This window comes from Mchenga conophoros, linkage group LG10, assembly GCF_057382185.1.
Source record: "Mchenga conophoros isolate Kocher_MC1m ecotype Shallow Benthic linkage group LG10, M_conophoros_male_GT1.1, whole genome shotgun sequence".
Taxonomy (NCBI): Eukaryota; Metazoa; Chordata; class Actinopteri; order Cichliformes; family Cichlidae; genus Mchenga; species Mchenga conophoros.
The window spans coordinates 15,769,560-15,786,568 of NC_140535.1; the positions used below are offsets into that span (position 1 = coordinate 15,769,560).

The 17,009-nt window shown below is 39.6% G+C and overlaps 2 protein-coding genes and 1 long non-coding RNA gene across 14 annotated transcripts in view; 1 reads left to right on the plus strand and 2 right to left on the minus strand.

The window, feature by feature from the left end:
* Positions 1-355: 355 nt before the first annotated feature.
* Positions 356-5,310, minus strand: atf5a (activating transcription factor 5a). Its single transcript, XM_085288806.1, has 5 exons — positions 5,280-5,310; positions 5,062-5,183; positions 3,886-4,134; positions 2,362-3,550; positions 356-2,275 (listed from the first exon to the last, which is right to left on the minus strand). Exons 3-5 carry the CDS (start codon positions 4,025-4,027, stop codon positions 2,089-2,091), a joined length of 1,518 nt encoding a protein of 505 aa, XP_085144932.1. The 5' UTR covers positions 4,028-4,134; positions 5,062-5,183; positions 5,280-5,310; the 3' UTR covers positions 356-2,088.
* A 4-nt stretch (positions 5,311-5,314) lies between these two features.
* Positions 5,315-17,009, plus strand: part of LOC146565575 (uncharacterized) — a 30,948-nt gene continuing 19,253 nt past the window's right edge. Inside the window, exon 1 of the long non-coding RNA XR_014894132.1 lies at positions 5,315-5,459. This is a non-coding gene — a long non-coding RNA (uncharacterized LOC146565575). The remainder of the gene's footprint in view (positions 5,460-17,009) is intronic.
* phldb1a (pleckstrin homology-like domain, family B, member 1a) overlaps positions 14,413-17,009 on the minus strand; it is a 29,531-nt gene continuing 26,934 nt past the window's right edge. For all 12 annotated transcript variants that reach the window (XM_085288791.1, XM_085288792.1, XM_085288793.1 and 9 more), the window contains 2 exons: positions 15,972-16,057; positions 14,413-15,368 (listed from right to left, as the gene is read on the minus strand). In XM_085288791.1, coding sequence (XP_085144917.1) covers positions 15,228-15,368; positions 15,972-16,057 — 227 coding nt within the window. In that variant the 3' untranslated portion in view covers positions 14,413-15,227. The remainder of the gene's footprint in view (positions 15,369-15,971; positions 16,058-17,009) is intronic.

Here is a 17,009-nt window from a genome sequence, read left to right on the forward strand (position 1 = left end):
CGTCGAAAGCGTTTTTATGTGGTTTTATGTTAAATGTTGTATCGACTAAACTAGAAGAGATCGATACCCATGAAAGTTTTCAGTCCTCTCTGTATAACCGTCTGTCAGCTGTCTGCTCAGCGGGGCAGGGTGAGAAAAGAAGCGCTTGTCAGTGTCTGTCGGGCCCTGACCGGGCTTTACTTTGATTTCCCTTAAAAAAAATAAAATAAAATGAAAACCCCGCGGATTTATTAAATCCAAAAACCAAGCACTTATTTTCACGCTCAGGCCGCAGATTGTACTTCGGATAACGCAGACAAAAAATAAAAATAAATCCCAGTAAAAGCACCAAAAAGAAAAAGCACAGCGGGCCAAGTTGATGATACACTTTATTTTTTTTAAAAGCAAAAAGATTGACATCAGACGAAGTTAATTTGTATCTATGATAAAATTGCGTTAAAAACACAACGCGCTAAATGTGCTGTTAGTACACACTTTTGGTTTAACCATCGGGATTGATAGTGCACCGCAGGGGGCTAAAAAAAAAAAAAGAAGCACCAATTAAACCCCATAAATAATTACGATAGTTTCGCTGTTATATTCAAGATTGTCTTAAAATAAATATGCATAGAAAAACAACTATCCTTGGTATAAGCATGGAGCAAATGACAGTAACAATGATTATTTGCTTATATGAAAAAAAGAATTGAGACCTCTTACACCAAAGCTAAAGCTGCAAAAGCTTTAAGAAACAACAAAATTAGGATTTTTTTCCCCAATAATTTTATAGAAAGAAAAGGTTAACACACTCCACTCCCTGAACATACAAAAGTTGTTACAAATTAGTGCAGATCAGCCAGAGGCCTATAAAACTTATTGCTTTAACAAGCAGTTTAGAGAGAGAATTATTTCTGAAACCCTAAATTTTCTATTCCAGAGAGTACATTTATGCAAAGGCATGCAGAGGAAGGCTGTTAGAATGATACTAGTTACAATATTTGTACACATTTGGAAATAAAGAAAAAAACAACAGTTTTATATGAGGAAACCCTGCAAGCTTCAAGTCTGTAATCTCCTCCCATGATTATCTACTGATGTTTGTAGAACTGGCGGATTAACATGTATCCTGAGCTGCAAAACAGATTGTACATTTTGCAAAATGCGAGGGAAGAATATCTTACTGCCACCACATGATAAAATGTTACACATTTAAAAATAATATGAAAAAAAAACAGTTTTGGTCACAGAATGCATAATGCCGACATTATTTGAAGCCATTGCTAAAAGAAAGATAGCAAAGGTTATATTTGTTACATTTAAAGGGATGAAAATTAAACAAATGTAAATACAGAAGACAAAGTAATGTTTCCAACAAAGCTGGCTAAAATACTCTAAACATACAAATAAAATAATTCTGTTATTGACTGAAATAAACTGGAAGCAAATCAAATGTTTTACAGAAAAACAAACAACAAAATACACAATAAAGTTTCACGACTCTTTTGTACGTTAGCCGCTCTTTCTGCAATTGTAAAAGTCAAAGGATATTCAAGGTCAGTTCTAATAATTTTAGTATTAATGCCAATTAGTTTTTGCTGTTGCATAAACGCAGTTGATTTGAAATATTTGTCCACACTGAAATATCAACACCCAATAACGTGATCCAGCGACTGAGCATGAAAATAATTAAAAAAGAAAGAAAAAAAAAACCCTCAAACAAACATGAGTTTCTATTGCTGACATCAATTTTAACGTAAGGCTATTACAAATATAAAACCTGCATAATGAGTTACATTACTTCTGAAATTACCTTATTTCAATAGTAGATTCACGAAGTGCGAGAGCTATCGAAAATGATTGTCATCTTAAAGCATTGCTATGCCACAGTGCCGGCTCAAGTGATTCGAGTACGAAAGCGATGGAAGAATTGGATAGTGTTGATTTAAAATGTAAAAAAGATTTCATATTAGCAAAGCATGCTTTTAACCCCTCGCTACAGAAAAAAAAAGAAAAAAAATTAACATTTGATTCAGGACAAACTTAAAGACAGAAAGAGCTGCTGATTCTCCCTGTTACGCTCTCTCTAAGTGTACTCGCAGAAGCTTGGTGTTACGCTGTTGTGTCCTGCTTAAGCCTTTGGCTACGGGCCTTGTAAACTTCAATCAGCAGGTCTTTAACGTACTGGATTTCACGTTCTACGGACTCTGCTTTGTCCCGGAGCTCCCGGTTCCTCCCTTCAAGGCAGTGCAGTTGTTCCTCCAAAGAATCGAGCTCCGCCCTTTTTCGCTGGCGATACCTGCATCGACCAAAAACGAAGACTCTGTGAAAATGTAAACTCGTGAAACTTTGATAACATTGACATTTCATCGAGAAGAATCTCACCTGTGAGCGGCAGTTTTGTTCTGATCTCTTTTCTTTTGTTTGCGCTCCCCGCCTTCACCTGGAATGATGTCCACTTCGTATTTCATTGCACAGTGGTCTTCCTTCAGCCGACATGCTTGTCTGTGCCCCGAAGATTCCAGGTTCAAACTATCCCTAGCCATTAAAAGACACTCTGGGCCCTGATCCTCAAGGAAATTACAGTGTAGATCATGCTGAGCTATCTGTAGACTCTCTGTTTTCACCTGCTCGTTGATGTTGCCCAAGAAGCTATGGTAGGCCTCAGACTGTGATGTTGTTGGAAGATAACAACCTTCGCTGCTCTCGGCTTTCCAAGAAACGGTGGCTTTTGTCACCTCCACACTAGTTTTGATACTGTTCAGCACATCACTGTTACCAGCACCTCCACTGACTTCCCTCATGCTATACATCAACAGATCCTCTTTCTTATGGGGGACCTCCAGTGATCCACCAAAGCCAAATCCACCACCAACAATCTTCCCACCACCTATCACATCTTGAGTGAAACAGCAATTTTTCTCTTCTTTTGGTATAACAGCACATCGTCTGAGCTCAACCGCACTACCCAAGCAGTAGCTTTTCCCTACCAACTGGTCATCCTCTACACAGCCATAATTACCTGTAAGGGTCACAGCTGAGTTACCTGAGTTACTTCCTTTGGAACTCAACAAACTGCTGTCACAGCCTTCGCTGAACCTCGAACCATCAGGAACTCTTTTCCTACCACACCCACTGGGTCGACTGCAGCTATATGGGGCGTGTCTTGGAATTTTGGAGCGCCCAATGGGCCCGCCACAGATGCTGAGCAAGTCCAGTTCTCCGGTTGCCAAGGTAACAAGAAGTGGGCTGGATTCCGATTGGTTGGATGTAGCGTATGATGCGTATGGCAGCTGAGTGAATGGCGGAGGACCCGCAGGCAGTGGACCCCTGTCGCATTTTCCCAGCCTCGGCCCTTTCTCGGGCAGTGGCTCAGACAGGAAGTAGTCCTCTAGTTGGGCGAGTTCCTCTTGCAGCAGAGAGGTCATGACCTCCAAGTCAGAGGGCACCTGGATATCATTCTGAAGGGGTGAAGGGGGAAGGGAGGCATTAGTAGAGGAGGGAGGGGAAGGAGGGTTTGGGAGGTACGAGGAGAAATCCACTTCTTCCGTCATCCAGTCAGTGTTACCATCACCTATTGAGGAGGGGGGAAAAATTGCATCGGTTACAAGATGTTTGTCGGAAGGAAATAATGCTGCTAAAAAAATAAAATAAAAAAATAACGTTCATGCAAAAAAAAAAAAAAAATCCATCAGTGCACGAAGCAGTTTCCCAAAATAACAATCAGATTTATAATAATAATAATAAAGGCAAATCAGATTGGGGGGTTTTGCCGATAAAGTTGCAGCGTTTTAATATAACAGACGTAGCTAGTTTATTACTTACTGCTCAAGAAGGACGAATGTGCTGCAGTGCCGAGCCCACCTGAAATGAGGAAAAATATAAAAAAGCGTACACGCTGCAACTCACCAATTAAGTGCTGACTCTCCTCTGACACCTCCCCCCTGCACCCCTGTGATTGGCTGTGGTTAGCCTGTGGGTGAGAGAGAGCGAGGGGGTCTGCCGGGCAGACACGAAGAGTCTTCCAAACAGGCGCTGATGTTGCCATCATTTTGTCTGTTGGTGCTTTGATTCAGTCCAAGTCCAAGCATATGCTGAGAGCAAGCAGGGTCTGAGAGATGGGCCACAGTGAGCAGGTCTGGGTGAGCATAATGAAACCTAGAGGGTAAGCAGAAAGAAAAAAAGGGGGATCAGATATATCTGAGAAAGATACGGCGTACTCAGTCGACTAATGGGGATCATCAGATGGGATTCTGTCTGTGCTGCCCTCTGCAAGTTTCTCTGCATGGTTTTAATGAGAGGCAACAAAGAAAAAATCACTTTCTGGTCCTCACTTAATTCATTTTCACACAAATACACTTTTTCATCTTTTAAACAAAAAGGCTTTACAGTAAATACCAAATACTGAAAAGCAGAAAAGTACATTATTCCCAAAACCAAGCCTCAGATGTGACACAGTGGGTGATAGAAAAGTGGGAGCAGTGTCCTGTGGGCTTTAATCTGGCTCAAAGCAAAATTAACCTGACGTCCTCAAAACACGTGGGACCCAGTGACGCTGTCAAGGGCCCAACTGTTGACAAGAAGCACCACAAGAGCTACCTCTACTCTGTAGGTGAGCTGCCCTGCTGGTCAAAGAGGATGAATGCTGATGAGCTGCTTCCAATCGCATGTTCCTTTTAAAATTAATTACCAATTCTTTTTTTAATCACTTAAACAGATTGGACTCGATTACAGCAATGAGAGCTAAATTAAACATTGAAAGATTAAACGCTGGAAGTGACAGACGTGATGTATCTCCAGTTAGTGCACAGACTGAAGGCAATACATTTAGAGTAGAGGAAAAATCAATAAAAATCAAACTAAAACTGACCACAAAGCAACCACAATCAGTCAAACTCCATGAGTGATCGTAGTTTAAAAATAAAAAATAAAAAAGAAGAAAAAAGATGTTTGAATTTGTCAAAAAGGTTCATTTAAAGCGACGAAACCAAACAAGATGTAGCCACTTTACACCAAAATGATAACAACAACAACAGCAACAACAAAACAGCTCTATGTACAGCCAGTAGAGAGACTTTCACTTACTCCATTCTTGCAGAAAAAATTGTAGAGCACTTGGGGGTGCGTTGCTAAAGCAAAGCACGACGACTTTTCGGGTCCAACAACTTAACAAAAGATTAAAGAGCCATATTTCAGCTCGGAATATCCTAGACAAGGCAAACAGAGAGAGGTGCTGCTTTGTTGTGGTCGACCTGTAAACTGAGGAGCCGCTTAATTGTGACAAAGCATCACTTCATTCACACCTAGCAACCGACTGCGTCACCGGGGTAAACCAGGCTCCTCCGCGCGTGCAGATCCCTCCGCCCCCTCCCTCCGCGGCTCACCCAAGGACGTCCCACACTCTCGCTGCCCACACTTTTATAAAAGTATTGAGCTACTTTTTTGTTGTTGTTTCTGTAAAAGTAACACAGCTGCTCATTCAGGTGAGTAATGCTATTATTTATAGTAATAAATATATAGATAATAAATATACTAATAAAAAAGAAAATACTAAATTCAAACTGTGCAATTCAAGATACAAGTAACAACTGGTTTAAAAAGGGAATCTGAAAAGTAGCCTTTTAGCTAGACATTGTGCTAGTTTTTAAGCTCTAAAGGGTATAACCTCGTCTTTAAATTAAATAACGAAGTGAGAGGATTTGGTTTACGCGAACGCGATCTGTCGAGAAAACTACAGCTCAGACACTGTACTTTACAATAAGGCGTGCCGCTGTTTTGCTTAAAGCGCTATATGGCTCATAACACACTTTGTTGTTTAGAAGAAGTCTGTTGCATCTCCGTTGCATCAGTGGTCCACGAACAGTACCATTGGCTGCACGGGCTCAGACTGTCGTTCTGTGATTGGCTCAAAACGGCTACTTCTGAAATATGATTGGTCGGTGGTAGGCAAGGCAAAGCACCACCGTGTTGTCATCTTTCTCTCTCCCTCTGTCTGCAGTGCAGACTGTGCACATGTTTCATGTCAACAAACCGGGCGTGGAGGTCGGTGCTGCAGTTTTTGAAAGCAGAGAATATCGTTGACACTTTGTGATACAGTTTAAACAAACTCAGACACTGATACAGCATTCAGCTTGTAATGACTTAATCTGGCCGATTATGTCGCGATAACTAATGAACATGCAGCATATATCATTTATTACATAATTTAAATTAGAAAGTACTTAGAATTACATAATTGCTAGTCACCGTTGTGGATGTAATGTCTCTGTTTTATTCGTTTATTTTAATTTAGCTTGCAACTACTCTATTGTGATTATGTCTCATTTCACTTTTATTTTGTTGACTTGTTCATTTGTCTACCCAAAGCTTCCCAGGTGCAAAATTACACTAAGTCAGTGAATAATGGAAGATAAATTATTCATCCCTTGTGGTTGGCTGTCAGCCTAATACACTTTGCGAATCCTTATTTTTGTGACTAATTTGGTGAGACACAGCTGGTGGAACTAAATGAAGTTACTGGTAATGACTGTCAATTACATTTATGTTAGGAATAAAGCTTTGTTTTCCTCCTTTCAGCAAATCCCGAAGCTGAGCAAGTGTGCTGTTCTCCTGTTGCTATAGTAATAGCGGACACTGCCCCCTATTTTAGACTTGTTGTCTGGTTGCTGTTGCCATGGGATTTGCATCTCTCTCTTTTTCCCTTTCTCTCTCTCTCTCTCTCTCTCCCCCTACTGTTTTCCTTTTACCTCACATTTGTTTTGGCACTCCTAACAACCCAGCCATTCTCCATCCTATTTGCTGAGTTGCATTTCTGTTACTCTATCATTTTACCAAAACCAACAGGTTTATTTCCAGCTTTGCTGAATTAATAAATTGATTTGGCACTATGATTTAGCCTCTAATAGATTTGTCCACAGAGAAGCATGTCTGTGCGTTGAGTGAACATCTGAAAGTCGAATCGATCGCACAGAATCACATTATCCAGGATGGCTCCAGGGGAAGTTGTTTTCACACCAAGTGAAACATGTTCTTTGAAAAAGACCAGATGAAATTGAATTTGAGTGAAATGTCCCAAGTCTAATATACGCTGTCCGTCTGTGTCGATCTGATGCCTTTAAAAGGATGGCCCTGTTACAGCGGCGCTATTCAGCAAAACGCCCACCATGTGGTTGTTACCATAGGAGTGGAGCTCTGAGAGATTTGTAGAAAGGCAGCCTGATGCAATCGAGATAAATGTGGTCGTAATGGAGACCAGATTGAGATACTAGTAGCTGGTGAAGTTGGCAGGTCTCCCGGGAAAATCGCTGACTGCTCTCTCTGTCTGTGTTAATTGGTCCACTGAGGGATTCCTGTTTGCGCATCATGAGAGAAATCTAAGGTGCTCCTTATGACAGCATGGCTGGATTTCCCTGCAGTCTCCACTATTAAGTACAGTTTCCTCTGTCATTATTTAGGAAGACATGTAAAATGTGTTATTTGCGCAGCAAAACACCTTCATGTCTCCCCCTCCTTCCTCTGGAAAATCTTAACAACCTCAGTATCCATTTGCAAAAACTGGAATAGATCAACTTTCCGACTTGTTAAAACAACACAGGAAAACGAGCCAAAGTAAACAACTCTGGATCAAACTAGACTTCAGATACTCTTGAAATATTTATTGTCGGTTTTTCTATAGCGGGAGTTGGAAGTCCATCACTCGATACCCAAATTCATTGTCTGAATATTGTGGATGAGCAGAGAAGTCAGAAAAGTCAATGCTGCATGCCAAGTGCATGTATGGCACGTTAGTAAGGGTTACACCATCATTTCATCATCATCTCTCTCAGAATTTATTGTCCTCAACTTTTGCCCCTCTTTGAACATACGAAGAAAACATGGAATTCAGTTACGACTTGTGAATGGAAGCCTCTCAGAGGGGATTTGTGGACGTTTCTGTGTGTGTTCAGCCTGCTGATCACTTGAATTTGTTTTTCGGTTTGCCGTGAAAACATGTAATCAAGTCTCAGGAAAGTGACAAGCATAGTATAATTTTTCATTCACGGATGTTTAAAGCAACTTCATTTGCATTCAGCTGTGACAGATAGGAACCAGTCAGTCATAGGGTTCTGTTTATTTGCTATTCCTCAAGGACTTCGTGGTATATTAGAGGTGTTTGATGTAAAGAACTCACTACAGCATCTGCTTTGTCTTCCTGTGGGATCTCACAGCTTTTAGTAGATCACTCATACCTAACTCCAACTTCTGAAAGCATGTTGAATGAAGCCGTGCGTGGCATACAGTGTAAGGTCTGTAAAAGAAAACAGTGCTACAATAACAGCAGGACAACAAAGAAAGTAAACGAATTGTTGCATATCACAGCTTTTTATTCATACTTATTGTCCGTGCATCACTTGTGTTCTCCAGAATTTCAGCTCTTTAAGCAAATGGGTCCCAAGTGGTTCCTCTGTGTCATTTACAGCACTCAGGCTGTGTGATGCTGCGCTGCAGAAACATTTAAAACCCCTGAGGCTCAGCGTCTGTCACCTATGAGTTTTACACAGCCGATAACCATCCAGGCCATATGCTTCGTGCTCATGAAAAAACTTAAACTGTTCACTCATCAGAGCTTAAGTTAACTCGTGCTGAACTTTGAATTCTAATTGTTAGTTTGGTAAGGCATGTTAACACTAGTTTACAATGTTATCTTCCATTGTTTGACTGTTTGTCATGGGGTCTCTGCTTTCTGCAAAGTCACTTTATTTAACAGTATATTTGCAAGCAAACAGTCCTTTACTTTGATGTGGAGCATAAGACAAAGTGTTAAGTGTTAAGCAACATAAAGACAAAAGAAATGCATCCACTCACTGACCACTTTATTAGATGCACTTTACTAGTTGGAACCCCCATTTTTTAAAATTCTTTGTTTCGATTCAACAAGGTGCTGCAAACATATTGACATGACAGCATCACACAGTTTAGCAGTTTTAAGGCTGCACAACCACGATGTTATTCTTCACGTCCCAAAGACGCTCTACTGAACTGAGATCTGGTGGCTGTGAAGGCCATTTGCATACAGTGAACTCATTTTCATGTCCAAGAAACCAGTTTGAGGTTATTTGACATTTTTCATGATATTTTTTCCCCATTCAAAGCATCCATCAGAAGATGCGTATGCTGTGGTCCCAAAAGAATGGCTATGGTCAGCAGCAATACTCTAGTAAGCTGTCGAGTTTAACTCATGCTTACTTGGTACTAAGTTGTCCAAAGTGTGCTTTTACCTCATTACAACACTACAGGCAGCCTAAACTGTTGAAACAGGACATAATGGATCCATGCTAACACATTGTCTACACCAAATTATGACCCTACCCTCTAAATGTGGCAGCAGAAATTACGACTCCTCAGAACAGGCAACACATTTCCAATCTGCTGTTGTCTGATTTTGTCAAAATCCAAATTGTAGCTTCAGTTTTCTGACTGACATCTTTTGCGGTCCCATTTGCTTCAAGGTTTGGCACGTTCATTCAGAGATATTCCTCTGCATATCTCAGTTGTAATAAGTGGTTATTTGAGTGATTCTTGTCTTTTAGCTTGAAGCAGTCAGATTGTGCTCCTCTGCCTTCTTGCTTCAACCAGCCATTTTTACCCAGAGAACTGAGGCTCACTGCATGTTTTCTCTTTTTCAGATGATTCTCTGTAAACCCTAGAGATGGTTAGAGAGATGTTGGAAAATTCCAGTAAATCAGCAGTTTCTGAAATGCTGATACCAGCCCATCAGGCATCAATAATCATACCATGGTCACCTAAATCACATTTTTTCCTCATTGTGATAGTCAGCTGGAACTTCAGCAGGTCATCTCGGTCATCTCGACATGCCTAAATGCATTGATTTGCATGTAATTGGCTGGTTAAATATGTGGGTTAACATTTAGTTGAGCAAATGAACCTTTAAAGAAAAACAAGTGACCAGCGAGTTTAATTCTGCATCTAAAAATCGGAGCAGCAGCATATTTAATTTATGTCATGTTCCAGGTATGTGCTGATATTTTCCTGTTGATGAAGAGTGATGTAATAGCTTGACTTTCTAAAAAGAATTTTTTTCATACCTGCAATAGCACTAAAGAGCCTGTTTTAAGGTAGTGAAAATACTACTAGAGGTGCAGAACATTTCAAATTAAATTGAATTATTCTTGAAACACCGCTACATTGTATCCAACTTAAACCTGTCAGCTGACCTTAATACGGGAAGTCATGTCACGCAAAGTTTAACTTATTCAGTTTTTCTTACTCACTGCTTAATGGTCATTTTCATCAGTAATATTTCTAAACATTGTTAAATGTGGTTATGATGCTGATATTTTTTGGCATAATTTAACCGTAACTGTTACAACATGACCAGTTTTTATGGTTTCTTCATTCTGTTTCTACAGTTTCTTCAGTTTTTTCTATTTTTTTCTGCTTTTCTTCATACGATTCTTTCACATCATTATATATCACTTCCTTCTCTTTTTTTTTTTTCACCTTATGCATGTCTTTATTCCTTTATTGTACTTTGTCACATTTGGCTTGTAACTCCTGATTTTTCCTCAGCATTTCATGAAGTGCACGCTTTTTATGTGTTTCCATCATCACTTCTCTTTATGCATGTCACCATTTCTCAGAACCTAAACTGTATATCGGTCCATATTTTCTCCAGGTGTTCCTTCTCCTCCTCTGTTTCAGTGTTTTTGTCTTTTGCTTTGTTATAAAATACTCACAGTTCTGTATTTTTCCTCTCGGAGTCTTGGAGAATACTCTGCATTTCTCTCTGTGTTTCTTCCTGTTGTTCCCTCTCTTTCTTTTTTCTGCATTTCAGTGTTACTTTGTAGTGCTTCATCAAACATTACTTGCAACCCTTCTTCTTTTTTTCCCCATGTCTTGGAGCTTACACTGCAGTATTCAGTGTATTTCCTCCTGTTGTTCCTTCTCTTTGTGCATTTCTGTATTCTTTGCAGTGCATTTTTTCAAGCTCCCTCTCTCACCCGCTCCCTTTTTACTGTCTGAGTGTGTCGATTCACTTTTCCCGTTGAGCTTGGCTGGCACACCTGTTTTCAATCAGGAGTTACCTGTGCATAAAAGAACCAGCTCTTCATCAACTCATCACCAGCTTGTTACAGCATGCAGTACAATAGCTAGTCTAGCTCTAGGAAGTCTTGTTGACTATTTTCTCCATCTGCTTTGGATCCCCTCTGGTATTCTCGTCTGCATTCCCTTGTTCAGGGGAACAAACAGTCTCTGTGAAAAGAAAACCTGTCTGCAAGAAAACTCACTTGTGGACACTCGCCTACCTGCCCACTCAAACCTCTTATGTAATAAAACTAGTGAGGCTGGTACCTCTCTCAATGCTTGCTTATGGGTCCAAAAACCTTACCAGTTATGACAGTTATGATAAACGGAACCAAAATCTGTGTCCGTTATGGTGGGAGACGTGTAATGTCTGTTAAATAGGGAAATTCTGATTGAAAGTTGTGGCCACTGTTTTAAAGGAGGGAATGTGGATGGGACTAGATGACCTTCAGCAAATATTTCCTTTAGGGCCTCTGTGGTGTCTCCGAAGTGCAGACACATGACTCATCAGACTAGGCAAGTTTTTTATTTTTATTTTTTTTAACTTCTGTTGTCCAATTTTGATGAGCCTGTGTGAACTAAAGCTTCACTTTCCAGTTCTTAGCTGACAGAAGTGGCACATAGCGTGGTCTTGTGCTGCTAAAACCCATCTGCCTAATTAGTGGTTATTTAAGATACCGTTGCCTAGGGCTGTTCGATATAACGATATATATCGGATGACGACATAAAGACGTCTATCGTTTCATTTTACGCTATCGTTTGTTTCGTGGTGTCGCAAAATAAACTGTTTACGGCAATATTTTTTCATCGTTTTGATGGTCACTGTAGTGGCTATATTAATTTCTTAAAGTTTTCTCTTTCTCTTATATTTTATATAACCACACTACAGACGGACAAGCGCCTGTTTTTATGCGTTGTCGTTAGCAACAAGACGGTAACACCATAGCGTGTCCGCTTGTTTATGTTCCACACAAACCTTTCACAATAAAGCTCAAGATCCTGTTGAGACTTTTCAAAATAACTTGAATCACGTGAAAGAGCAGATTATTTACGGATGAGAAGTAAAAAAAAGAGCCGCCAGGTGCTAAAAAATAAACGTTAGAACAGGCTTTTCCCCGCAGCACGCCGTGTAATAAATACTCACTCAATACTCAAAATGTGTAGTTTCATGCATCTGTTAAAACACTCGACTCCAGCTACATGACGCGCACCTGGAAACACTTCACGCAAGTCGAGCTGCCCGAGATTCACAGAATTTACAGAAAATGTTACATTTGTGTGATTTATATCGTTATCGGGACGATGGAATTCTTATATCGGGATATGAGATTTTGGTCATATCGCACAGCCCTACCGTTGCCTTCCTTTCAGATTGAAGCAACCTGGCTATTTTCCTCTGACATCACCTTTCTTCCTCATTCTGATGCTCACTTTAAACTTAAAGCTCTCATGACCATGTCTAAAAGTTTTAATGGATTTAGATGTTGCCATGTGATTGGTTCATCAGATATGTGGGTTAGCAAGCAATTGAAAAGGGTTACCTATGGGTGAATATACAGTTCCTTTTATATCTCAGATTATCAAAAAATCAATGCACATGTAAAGTGTGATTTTATTTAGTTATCAGAACACAAAGAATTATTACCCCACAGTGGGGGTGCCGTTGTGATGTGTCTCTGTTTTTGTTGTCCTCATTAGGTCAACATTGGCGCGTTTCCCCTCTGGATATTTTTTACACATTGTGCTGTGCGTACTGTGAAATCTGGAGAGAGAGAAAAAAACAACAACAATGTAATCGAATGCTTTGTATCTATTGTGTAGCCTGTTTTTGAATTAATAACTGTCGGTTTACATCCCCTTCAAAGAAAGCGAAGATGATTTGTTCAAAGCAGTAAACACTGTGAGTGCAACTTTCGCCAGTGTATCAGATGCATTTAGTGAAGGATGCTTTCATGTGTGATGTCTGAGCCTGCGTGTGTGCAGAGGGGGGAGTGTGTTAGGGGTTGGGCAGGAGATTTTTCGCTTTAATCTCCTAAATTAATCCGAACTCACATGTGGATATGAAAACTTATAAATTACAAATGCCTGCGCTGAAGTGTTGTGAAGGATGTGAGAGCGGAGATCTTTGACAGGAGATGCTAAAAAACCTTCCCCCTGAGGTGACAGATGTTTTCATTTCGTCAGATATTTTCGGTTGTCTTGAGACGAGGCTAATATCTCCTATTAATATTGACAAAATCGTGTAAGACCTTTGCTAATTCACAGCGTCGACGCTCTCATTTGTGTGATAAAGGCCTTGGGAAAAAGACCAGTGTGAGCGGGAGAGTGTGGGGAAATCACCCCGTTTCATTAATATTTCACCAACAATAAGGCTGGGTGTCACTCTTGCTCGTCACCACGGTAATGAGCGAGCGCTGCCCTCTTAAAGATCTGTTTATTATTCAGCTGGGCACAGCAAAGACTCAGAAGTACTGAATGGCACGATGTGTGAAAATCTCTCCCAAGGTCAGCCAAATGCAAATGGTGTGAATGATATTAGTGAAGCGGCAGAAGTTATTAGTAGGAATCATTGGCTGCATTAAACTGAGGGTGCTCACTTCAGTCGACATCGCTGCACACAACATGTTTTTCACTTTAGACCAAGAAATTAAGAATTAACATTTCAAGTGCTGAATCGAATCAGTACCTGTCAGCAGCAAGGTGTGCTTCCCTGATTACCTGCACATTTGCTGAATATCCCCCTGGTCCCTGGAGTCAATTAATCATACCGCCCTGTCACAGGTTAATAGTAATCTGCACTTGCACCTTTAGAAAATTTGAACACGAGAAGATCCGCTGTGTAGATGTGAGGAATTTTTACTCTTAAGCGCCCACTTTGTGGGAACTTCATGAACATGGTTTTACAGTACGTGATTTGAAATTTCTTAATATTGAATCATGCATGTAAAGTCGCATGTAATTTCCCTTCATGTTTTTTTTTCCTTTTTTCATTTCCATGTCTCCCACCTAGTGCAAAGTGAGCGATATAATTAATTACGCTGCCCCAAAAATGCAAACACAAAAAATACGGCTTCAGTGTTTCTTTTGTACTTGATCAGAGTTAACGAGCCAATTTAACTCATTAAACCACCTGATTGTTCTCATGTAAATAGACCCGTTGTAACGTTTTAAAAATGAACACCTTTGTGAACGTAAGCAACAAATTGGGGCGTGCGGGTTTTATTTATAGAAAGCTGGTAATTAACTTGTGTGGGAGACACGCTAATTAAGGAAGAAGTGCTAACTGAATGCATCCAGTTTAGGCAATTTGTCAGCAGCGTAGTGCTTTATGAGGCAAAAAGCAACAAAAGATACATCATATAGTTTTGTTTATTACACGTAGTTTTACAATCCTGTTATATAATTTATGATTCTTATTAAAATCATATTATTAGAGTTTAACTTGACATAGTACAGACATATTAAAGCTGTGTTATTAGCCTAAATGAGAAGCTCCTGGAACAATACATAAAGTGGTATTAACACTTGTGTAACAAAAAAAGAACAAATCTTGCACAGCATTACAAGTATTTGGCACCAAATAATATGCGTCTCAATAATATATTTCAGAGTAGCTGCTTGTAAGTTGTTTTTACTGTATAGTTGTTGTTTTGTAATACTGAGAGGCTATTTTGTAATATGAGAAAAGTTAACAAAGGGAAAAAGTACAAATGTATCAAAAAGGTTAGAGTGATAAAACTGCATGCATAGATCGGCTTCAAAGGTGTAAACAGGTTGAGCTTATATAAAGTAAGAATAAAGTATCGTATTGTAAATATTAACAGTACATTTGGTACTCGAATGTGATTGATGTTGCTGAGAAGTCCCTCGTGAATCTACTGGCAGGCTACTCAAAGTGTTTTTTTTTCTTCTACTCACACAGCTAGGTGAAAGATAAATACAACTCTCATAATCACTGAAATGCACCCTTGTCATGAGTGAGCCCTCATCTGCTCAAAGGCATCTGGCCCAAGGTTATTCATCCCTTTAAAAGTCCATCCGTTACACGCTGTCAAGCTGTTTGATTCCAGTCCCGGCTGCGGCAGGGAGCAGCTCAGGTTGGCTCGCAGGTGTCTGGGTGCTCGCTTGGTTTCCGACATCAACCAGATCGCTCACCCAGTGGTCCCTCAGCTCATGAACTGCGTATAGCCCTCTGCACCCGTTACTATGACATCCATCCAGATCCTCATGGCCTCAGGGGACGGGGCCACCATATAGTAAAGCCGGTCATGAGTTTTCACGCAGAAGGTCAAAGATGGAGTGGGGCTCTGTGAAATCAAAGAGGAGGGGGATTTTATCGAGCAAAAACTGAAAGCTGCACCTGTTGCTTTTTCCAGACGTTTTTCAGAACAACAAAAAATATAAAAATGAGTTAAAACAGTTAAAACAAACTCTGGCTGTAGTCTGTTTCAAACAAAAAGTAAACTAAAAGAAAAATGACTTGAGCATGGTGAACCTTTTGTGGGAGAAGTTGAAATAATGACAGAATGACAAAAATATTCCAGTCTTATCTGAACCTTTAGATCCCCTGAAAATTTTAAAAGGCAGATATTTGTTAAATCTGCCTTTTGAAAAGTAAGTTACACAGAAATGTTGCTTTATACTAAAGTTGCAGTCTCTTTTTTAAAGGCAGTATTGCTTGTTAAAATAATGTAACATAATGTAAAGTAATGTATCTAATTTAAAATCTGTACTTAAAAATGATGGCTGCGATTTTAAAAAACACGCCGTATAAAGCGTTGTTCTGGAGTTTAACGCATCACACACAAATCCACCTTTCATGAATTTATACTTGATTATCATGCATGCAAAATATTATAGAGTAATCAATGAAATTCTGAATTGTAAGTAATGGACAAAGGAGTGTTTACCTTAGTGGCGCTGCGTAGGTGATCGTAATAAACCTCTTCAATCGCCTGAAAGTAAATGAGCCCTTTCAGCTTGGTCTCATGCTTGTCTGAGAGAGAGAAAAGGAAAATAAATATATTAAAAGACATTACATTACATCTTGTACTGATGCAAGACCTCTGCCAGCCCAAGCGCCTTACGGCAGAATCAGCCAAGGATACATCGGTGATAATATGAATGGACCGATTGCATTTATTCTCACCTGAAGACGAGGGCAGACATTCAGTGACAAAATACATTTCACATTTTAATATGTGGTCTATTTTTCATGTTTTAGCCATTCAATCCTAATATAGGAAAGACTAAATATAAATAAAATAAATAACTGGGGTGAGTGTGAGTCCCAGCAGAAACGCGGATGGCTGAAGGATCAAGGAGCATAAAAGCTAAATGATATAGCAACTCATTCAAGCTAAGACTGAACTGTAAAAAAAAAAAAAAAACTACACTAGTGTGACTTTAAGACTGTCTTCACTCTAAAACGCAGAAATTAATCTGTTGGTAATTTATATTTAAGTTTAACATAGTTTCAGAATGGAGCCCGAAACTGAGAGTTTGTAGCTGTTGCTGATTTTATAAAATTACATAAAACCATAATACACCATAAATACAAAGGTATGGGAAATTCACAGTGTAGATGTACATGTTGATTCCTTGAGTCCTTGGGTTTTATGTGCATGTTTCTCCTTTTTGTTATTATGACGTTTTTGGTACATTTTTCCATCTCACTTGACTTAATAGAACTTAATTCAAAGGCTCAAAGCAATTTATTAGTAAAAGCCAGATATTTTTTAAAGTGTGGGGTTTGTTTGTTGCATTGGATCACCTTACACAGAAATGCCCTTTTCTCTTATCTTAGTCCTATAACTTAAATCTAGATGGAGAAATCAGGCAAAAATGAGGAAAAAGGTGTTTAATGTTTTTTTTCCCAGCAACACATAATCCATGAATAGGTATGAGCAGCGCCGTATCAGAGTAAAAGTTAATTAAAAGTGGGAGTC